Source organism: Leptidea sinapis, chromosome 2 (assembly GCF_905404315.1).
Source record: "Leptidea sinapis chromosome 2, ilLepSina1.1, whole genome shotgun sequence".
Lineage (NCBI taxonomy): Eukaryota > Metazoa > Arthropoda > Insecta > Lepidoptera > Pieridae > Leptidea > Leptidea sinapis.
The window spans coordinates 21,496,381-21,506,326 of NC_066266.1; the positions used below are offsets into that span (position 1 = coordinate 21,496,381).

A 9,946-nucleotide genomic window follows, 5' to 3' on the forward strand; every position below is an offset into this window, starting at 1 on the left:
GTAGAATGTTTAGAATGCAAAATGTGGGCCCATGTCAAATGTGTAACAGGAAACGTTCAATTATTCATTTGTATTAATTGTAATTCTGATGAAGACTAATGTAATATAAATATGTGATATTGTTACCTACAATAAAGGTGAAGGTTGACCTTGAGGTCGCCTTTATTGCTTGCCTGGTGCAACTGTTACTCGTGATATGCTGTCGACTGTTTATACAGTATTGTATACGTAACTATAAATTTTATTGCAATATAAGTGTATTGAAAATGTTAGATTTTAGTTTAACTGAAGTGCCAAGTTAAAAAAGTATAAATAATTTATTACATGTTGGTATTTACTGACGAAATTTTCTAATTCAGTAATGAAAATGTGTTTTATATAAGATTTAAGAAAGTTCCTGCCAAAGTTATGTGATTATTACTGTTAAAAAGTTGGAAAATTACGATATAGATAGTATAATTGCTCATAAATGTTATAAGACTGTTCAAAATAGTCTCTTTTATTCATAACGTTTTGAAACAATAAAAAATAAATGATTTATTATTGTTCATTTTGTTTATTTACCTACTGTAACATCGTGCCCCGAAGCTGTAACAACTAGCCCCAAGTCAGGGGTAAGTTGTTATAATCGACTTATTTCATTAATTCTCTATTACGGGAAAAATTACGTAAACTTTAATATTTTTCCAATGCTATTCTACTAGCTGAATAGACACACTAATGGTAAAAGCAATCAAATGTATACATTATTTGATAGCTTTTGTGATATTAATAATTATCTAAAAATTGTAACAACGTGCCCCCCGCTCCCCTACTAGGTAGAGGTTTATTTGGGGGCAGCTTTAACTTATTGGTGTTGAGTTTTTTCCAAAATTTTGAATTCTGTAAAATTCCGCCGTCGCTATTTTTACCATATGATCCGACATCAACAATTAAAAAACTGTATTTCGCGTCGACCACAGCTAGTAACACTGTACTGAAAAAGTTTTTATAATTATAGTATAAGCTTCCACTATTATCTGGTGCCTGTATATTGACATGCTTTCCGTCTATAGCGCCCAAACAGTTAGGAAAATTCCAAATATTAAAGAAATCACGTGAAACCTTTTCCCACATTTCTTCATCTGGCATCTGCATAACTATGGGCATCAAAACATCACAAATTACTCTGATTGTCTCATGAATAATTGAATGAACTGTAGAAATTCCCATTCGAAAATTAAATGACAAGTTTTTGAAACTGCAACCAGTGATGAGGAATCTGTAAAAATAAAACAAACACACAAAATAGAAATATAAGACTGCCGTATCAAAACGAACTATAAAATAAAAAAGAGTTATGTTATTAATTTTTCATTTCTGTTCTTTCCAGTGACGCAGTGCCAGGATCGTTGGAAGAAACTGCGAGATAACTTCAGAAAAGCCTATTATAACCGAAAAGGCAAGAGTGGCGATGGTGCAACTACGTCCAAATTGATAAAATTTGAAAAAGAACTTTCTTTTATAATACCATTTTTTCGCAATCGAAACCAAATATCTAATGTAACATTATCATCGGATGATTCAGAGCCTGGCACACCAATACCACCACCATCGACATCATCTAAACGTTCTGACCATTCTGAAGTTGAATCGCTTGCAAGTACTTCTGGCTCGAAAAAGAGACCACGCTTAAGCAAAGATGTTGCTACGGTTTTCGAAGAGTATCTTGAAGAAAAAAGAAATACTACACCCCGTGACAAGGCATTACGTAATTTTTTTTTGTCTATGTCAGATACAGTGGAAACATTCCCAAAAGAAGTCCAAGCACGAATTAAAAGGCGCGTGTTTAACATTGTTAATGAAGCTGAATTAAGTCTGTATGAAAATAGTACAGATTTGAATTATTCTTTGTCTATAAATTCACCGCCATCGACTAATCAATCTACTTACCTAGTGTCAAACGAAACCTATATTCCTCAAAACTATCCAGATCAGACTACTTACGGGTACAATACCAGCACACAAAATACAAAATAATAAACAATCAAAAACAATAATAATTATAATAATAATAATTAAACACACACAAATCTGTACTATTTAATTACATTTCATTAACGTAAATAATGCTTAATAAATGGAGGGCTGTGATTTTGTGATCTATTTAGATGTTTGTGTTATTTAACATGATTAGTATAAGTAATTTACATTTCATTAACGTAAACAATGCTTAATAAATGGAGGGCTGTGATTTTGTGATCTAAATAACATGATTAGTATAAATAATTGTTTTTTATTTACCTTAAAGTTACCGTTAACCTTTCTTCGGCTGTAATGGTGCAACGATAATTTGTAGTCTTTTTTGTTATATGTACTCTTAACAAATCTGTCAATTTCAAAAATTGCCAATATTCCATACGATAATACTCATAAAATTTTAGGCTATCTCTCTTCAATTCCTCGAAAATGGTGTGAAACTCCCCATGGATTAGTCTGTTTTTCCAAATATGTTTTACCCATATTTGTTTCCGCTTGCGCTTACGTTTCCTATGTTCTATTTCAAGTAATCTTGCTAACAAATATATTTCTTCGTCGGAGCTATCTAAATCCATGTTTCGAAAAGCACACGTTAACACACCGAAAACAAAACTTAGACTGCGCGGAATACTGGCACTGCCTTTGTAGTGTATCCACCCGACTCCGAGCGCATCCGACCGGCTCCGAGCACATCCAACCGCACCCGCTTTCAGATCTCTTCCAGCCGGTCGATGTGAAATAGTTGGCGGCTCCGCTCCGGCCAATTCCAAGCGTATACGACCCGGTCTGTGTGAAAAGAAAAAAGCAGGCCGATGCTCTCCGAGCCGGTCTGTGTGAACGGACCCTTAAAAAACGCTCAACAACTTTAGGAAATCACTGAAAAGTTGCAAATTTGGAAGATGCATTTGTGGATGTTTTTAAACCTGTACGCAGATGGCATTTCAAATGTAAAAGCTGCAAACTTTGTGAACAAAAACGTTCAAAGGAGGAAGGAAATATTTTGATTAAAGGAAACGTACATTACAAACATGACGATAGTACTTTTAAAAATGTAAACCTGCTAGTTATCTAGTCTTAATCTGAGGATTTTTTTGCAACCAATAGTGTCAGCGTAGCAAAAGCAACAGATGTCCGCAAATTATTAACTTATCACTATGAAATTGGGAATCTATTGAGCGTGTTAGATTGTTAAGCTTGTTGAGCTTTTACGTAATTAGAGCTTGTTCCTGATTGGCTGTTAGAGCTAGGATTGCCACCCAAGTCTACTAAGGTTTCGTTGGTGGTTGGTCACATTTTGGCTCGTAGCTGCAGCACCGAAGGGACACATCAGAGTTAAGTACTTATAAGAATTATTCATTATTTTCTGTTCTGATATTATTACCCTACTAATACCTATTAATAATCTAATAGCGTCACCCCTTGTGAATATTAAATGAGGCTATTTAATATTTTAATAGTATTTTAACTTATTCCATGTATATTGTACATAGATTATACTGTATATTTTGTAATATATAAAAGATGAGCTGGGAATTTCTTATAGGTTCTTCTCCCCATGTCAAAGCTCGTTTACGAACTGATGTAGAGTCATGAAGTAATAAAGATATTAAATTTCAAAGAATAAAGTGGTTTAGTTTAATATAAAGGAAATTAGATTTTCATAATCACTTTACTTGTAATTTCTATACCCTATACTTTATTTCTCGTTGCCATTCTAGGAGGCGCTTGAGTCTTTATGTTAATCTGATGTCTCATAATCAGTCAAGTGAAAAAAATTACACCCAAGGAGACACCCACAATACGTCTGACATGATTTGTGAACCTCAACAATTATTCACAGATTTGTATGTTTAACCCTTTTTGTTGATAATTTGGTTATTTTTGAAAATTTTATTAATTAGTTGCTGCAATCATCATTGCGTTTCAACACCATTTTTTAATGTTTCGCTCACCACCGCCACGGTCGTCGCAAAGTGCATCAAATCCGGTTTTACCCACCACCAAAGAAGATGATAAACTTTTTGTAAATTTTGATCGGCGTCGGCGTAAGCAACCCGATCGCGATGACTCAATCAACTATACAGAAAGCCTGACAATTGCAACTCTCGGGGCAGATATGAACTCATAACTTCGAATAGCTTACTACACAAATGACTGAGCAATTTTTTTACGGAGGTGAACAAATTTCATGAACACGCACTGGAATTAAACAATAAATTTTCACAAATACAACCCTAGCTCCTCATTACACAACTGGAAGCACAAAGTCAGGAAATTGTTTCTGAGCTATCAACTTCCTCCCGAAATCCATTACCGGTGTACAACACCAGCCACTCAATGTACAACTGGAATTACAAAATCAATTTCAAACTACACCTCTACCGACTAAAATCTTACCAGATTACATGAGGGCTATTTCTATCACTATTGTTTTACCAATATTAAAAACAAAACTGAATAATCATCTGATTTATTGTTATTGTTAGTCATCCGTTCAGTCATACAATCCATCGATTATAAAGGTATTCATGAGGGTTTCTGTGCCTGTATAATTATATTCTAGCATAATTTATTAAGGACATTTTACTAACAATTCTGGAATTCTTTTTCTGAAATAAATTGATATTACTCTTCGACGTATAGTGAGGAGACGTATCCTGGAAGATGACATAATCTTGGAAAGGATTACAGGAGGCGTCATAGTGGAAGGGATGACCTCCACCTCGCGTCGGTTTCCTCAGTGCTGAGGGTCGTGATCATCTCGACAGAGTACTTTGTTGCGTATTATTTGCCGCCATCTGCCCCTATCGGAAGCAGAGTGTAAAGCGTCGTGGACAGTGGTATCAAGGGCAGTGCGAATCTGATCGGTCCATCGCATGGGACTCCTTTCTCTTGGTCTTCTTGGAAGGGATGACAGAAGTCGTCGTTTTGGACGACGAGTCCAAAGAAGCCCGTGCGCGCTTCATTTGAGAAGACTTTCGTGTTCTGTGCGTTTGGAAAGTCAATCCATTATCGTAGTTTATATTGGTATCTCTTTAAATTATTAATTATTTAGCCCCTTTTATCTTTGTAACTGATTTTGTTAAAATTACTACTGAAATTATAATGTGTAGTCGCTGATTGTGTTTTACTAGATCAATTTTACCTCAGGTGTCTAAAATTATTATTAAAACACAGAGTAAGTGTTTCATTGAAGGATGTCGAAGAACAGAAAGAATATAGAGTTCATCTTTCTAGAAGACAAATGTTACTGATTTAATATAAGGACCACCATCAGAGCAAGAACAGTACCAGACAATAATCGCCTTTGTGATCGGCATTTCGTAATTGAAGCATGGGATTTTATCGACAAATAATTACTTACAGACTTGTTCAAGACATGTTGTCCTTAAAAGATTCTTCTACGAGTAGTTTAGTATGTCTTAATTTTGAAACTATTGATGATTTGGATGACCGTGTTATGCCCACTTGGATTAGTTTTAGTAAGGTGCAATTCCATCAAATACTTAATGTTATTCCTCAGATTCTATAGATACCTAAAGGATCTGTAGCTTTAGCTGCATCTTTAATAAAACTGAGAACAGGGGACTGTAATGACAGATTATCTACATTATTAAAAGTGTCCAGACGAACAGTAAAAAAATTGTTAAAACGAATTCGCTATCTGCTGGCTAAATATTTTGTGTCTATGCACTTAGGTCTAAACCATATTAATTGGCAAGAAATCAAAGAAACCAATCTTCTGAATGACTTCTTTGGTTGTTTTGAGGGTGAAAATAGGCTTATAATCATATTTGATGAGAACATTATAACTTGTAAGCGCTACCAACGTCATAGAGTCATACGATATCCCATTGAATAGTTGAATTATATAACGACTGTAATTCATTACTTTCTAAATAATTGATTGGTTGGTAAAATATTTTAGTAATGTGATTTTATATAATTACTTCACTTTGAAGAACGTGTTATTATTTAAATCTGGCAGAAGCTATGTGACGCACTTTCTAAATTAAGCTACGGTGATACGGTTTATGGCGACCGCATACTTTTTCGCACACAAAAATATATTCAGCGCATTCAAAACGCGTGTGCTCGCTTTTAATATATTCCACCACGATCAGAAAAACACCATATCTGAACGATGCCACCTTACCTATATAAAAAAAACTGTCTTGGCTGGGGGATAAAAACAGGGCCTATAGTATAAGGGCATCACATTGGATGCTACACGTGCCTAAACATCATACAGCTGCCTTCAGAGGTAGCTTTCGTTATAACGCGACCAAATGTTGGAACAACCTGCTTCCACCATTGCGTGACCCCAGTAGAATTTCAAACTTTAACTAAAAATGAAGAAATACGTAATGACGAGTCAGATGGGCCAGCTCTGGTTGCGCAAAAATAATAGGCATTAACTCCTTTTTACAAACTACATCGACAAAAGTTCTATCTACATCAAAATATTACATATAGTTTACATAAATAAAGGAACCTGGTCTAACTATAAAGAATAATAAGTTCCTACCCGGATATTACTAAGAGGAATAAGAGATAAAAAATTTATTGCATTGCCAGTGAGGTGGATAATTTATAGATACTTTCCGAGTGTTCAGCAGAATGAGCAGAGTTTAATAACGACATTAACCTTTACACTGCTGATATCATAATATTATTTATGATATCATAATACAGCACTGAATGTATCATATACAGGGTTACAGGAAAAGTCGACCTAGATCCGTTATGGGAGTGAAGTACACATCATTTCTGAATGATTTCACTATGGAACCCCCCATCCTAAACTTAACCGTTTTCGAGATATTCGAGTTTTAATTTTTTTTTATGAAAATGCCCAATTTTTCGGCTATTGAATTGAATATTTTGAATTTTTTTGACTCTTATGATTTTTTTTTTTGGTTTTTTACATGAAGAATGCTTAATGACCTCAATCACTAAAATTGCACGTAAGTTAACTAAATAGGTCATTGTAGACGATCGAAACTTAAGAAAATAAGTACAAATTATAAAAAAATATTTTTCTTTTCTGGATATCTCAAAAAATTATTATGGCACTTGCTCCGCAGATGTGCTTAAAAACATCAACATTTTATCAGCTATCCAACGAGGTATAACAACCTAGGGTTGTATTTAAACTCATAGAAAAAAACATAGTTGAAAAGGTTCAGGTAGTAGGTCTAACGGGTACCTCGGCTATTGTCCTTCAAGTTAATCCGGTGCGTGTGAGCGAGACAACTTAAGATTTATGCAGGTGAGTGAGAAAAATAATGTGCAAAAACAAGTTTGGGGATACAACATGCCCATTGTTTTGTATTTGGTCGTTTGTTTGCTTGCCATCCGTTTTAGTCTGCTCATGCGATTCGTCCATCGTAGATGCGAATTATTGTGCTTTCGGATTTCCACACGACTTGGCTTCTGGACTGATTTTTCTAACTGTGACTTCTGTGCTTATTTACTGGACTCTGATTTGTGCTTGTGATACTGGACTGTTGAAAATGGCAACATACTCGAACGAAGAATATGCGGATATGCTTATCTGCTACGGATACTGCAATTGCGTGTCCGCACAAGCTCGGACTGAGTACATACGACGCTATCCCGACCGTCGAGTACCTGATGTGAGCGTTTTCGACGGAGTTTACCGACGAGGATTCGTGAAACTGGCTCTGTTTGGCGACGACGTACGGACTTAGGAAGACCACGTGTCATTGATGACGACGAGGAACAAGACAACGAAATCGTACAACGGTTCAGAAGAGACCCAACCACTTCGACCAATATTGTTGCCCGTGAACTGGGCCTAACTCAATGGAAAGTGTGGTTTACGGTTCATACGGCAGGCCTGTATCCATACCACTACACGCCGGTACATGTAATTGAAGAAGGAAATCCCGCGAGACGCATGGACTTCTGCAGATTCATGCTCAATGCAGATATCGAGGACCCGAATTTCCTAAAATTAATATTGTGGACAGATGAATCCAAATTCGATAAGGACGGGATTACTAATTACCATAACGGACACTATTGGGCTCCTAAAGAACTAGGCAATCCAAATAAGAAAAGAGTAAACGGGTCACAAAGACGATTTAGTGTAAATGTGTGGATGGGCATCATGTCCAACCATTTGATTGGGCCTTACTTTCTTCCAGACAATCTGAATGGTGAAACTTGAAAATTTCTTAAGAGGTGAGTTAGGTGACTCACTAGATGATCTCCCATTACAATTACTGCGGGACATGTGGTTTCAACATGATGGCTGCCCTGCTCATTTCAGAAGAAGCGTTAGGGAATGGTTGGACACTAACTATCCTAACAAATGGATTGGACGAGGTGGGCCCTTACCCTGGCCAGCCAGATGTCCCGACCTGACCCCCATGGATTTTTATGTATGGGGGCACATGAAGAGCCTCGTTCACAGTGAGCCCAACCCCATATCGTCAGTGGAAGTTCTCAAAGAAAGGATAATTAATGCTGCTAACGACATAAGAAGAACATTAACCACTGGTGTAGTGAAAAGTGGACTACGTGAAAGAATGAGAAAATGTGTGCGAAATAGAGGCGGACACGTAGAACATGAACTTCAAAAACATTAGGTGAATAAATGTTATTTTGAACTGATTTATTGTTTCATTTAGCTTACTACAATCACCGACGATCTGTACGCCAACTATGAGTTGAGCATGAGTGACTTTGTATGCCAACTAACGTTAACAACGCACCGATTACGTTATTTTCCAAACAAAAGCCAGTAACTAGTCACTTACGCTCAACTAATAGTTGGCGTACGGTCATTATTTGTACGATCGACGATCGAAACGAAAAAAAATGCTATAAAAACTGAATGATCTCCTAGGTCAGGATAGCGGGACATCGATGGATGCATGAAGGTTGTACCTAGCCGAGGGAGGCCTATGTTCAGTAGTGGAAGCCAGTAGGCTGAAATGATGATGCTGAACTTAAGTCAAATTAATTAGATTAAATAAGCGCTATTTATTCTGACTGGCAGTCAGTAGCCTTAGAAACTAAGTTTCACATTTGAGGTTAATAAATACCCTAGAGTGTTATACCTCGTTGGATAGCTGATAAAATGTAGATGTTTTTAAGCACATCTGCAGAGCAAGTGCCATAATAATTTTTTGAGATATCCAGAAAAGAAAAATATTTTTTTAATTTGTACTTATTTTCTTAAGTTTCGATCGTCTACAATGACCTATTTAGTTAACTTACGTGCAATTTTAGTCATTGAGGTCATTAAGCATCTCATTCTTCATGTGAAAAACCAAAAAAATAATCATAAGAGTTAAAAAAATTTAAAATATTCAATTCAATAGCCGAAAAATTGGGCATTTTCATAAAAAAAAATTAAAACTCGAATATCTCGAAAACGGTTAAGTTTAGGATGGGGGTTCCATAGTGAAATCATACAGAAATTATGTGTACTACACGGATCTAGGCTTTTCCTGTAGCCCGCGTCTGACATACAGTATTACATTTCCTACATAGCAGACTCAAGTAGCCATAAATCAGTTGAACGCTGACCTACAACGTATTGCTGAGTGGTCGGAACGAAGTGCTTTACTTTAGCCTTAAATGCAGACAAGCCTAAAAATATGATTCTTGGTACACCTTCTCTTATAAAACACTTTGAAAGAGCTTATCCATTGATACAGATTAAGGGAATATCGATGAAAGCAAAAAAGGTTTGACAAATATATCGAACAAGTTTTATGCAGTTTCTTTAGCGCCTAAAGTTACTATTCCGTATTAGAAATCACATCACTCTCTAAACTCCGGCAGAAGCTATTAATTAACAATGATTTATATAATATTGTATTGTAATGGCAACACTGCGTTGGTTGTGAGCACTGTGTCGGTTATGAAGGAAGGTTCAATATAATGTTAT

At 36.0% G+C, this 9,946-nt stretch overlaps 1 protein-coding gene across 1 annotated transcript; it reads left to right on the plus strand.

Moving 5' to 3' along the window:
• Window positions 1-1,326: 1,326 nt before the first annotated feature.
• LOC126973635 (uncharacterized) lies at window positions 1,327-2,863 on the plus strand (the record flags this gene model as incomplete). The annotated part of the gene is made up of 1 exon (XM_050820983.1): window positions 1,327-2,863. A coding segment is annotated over one exon (693 nt), but the record flags the coding sequence as incomplete, so codon positions are not given.
• Window positions 2,864-9,946: the final 7,083 nt, after the last annotated feature.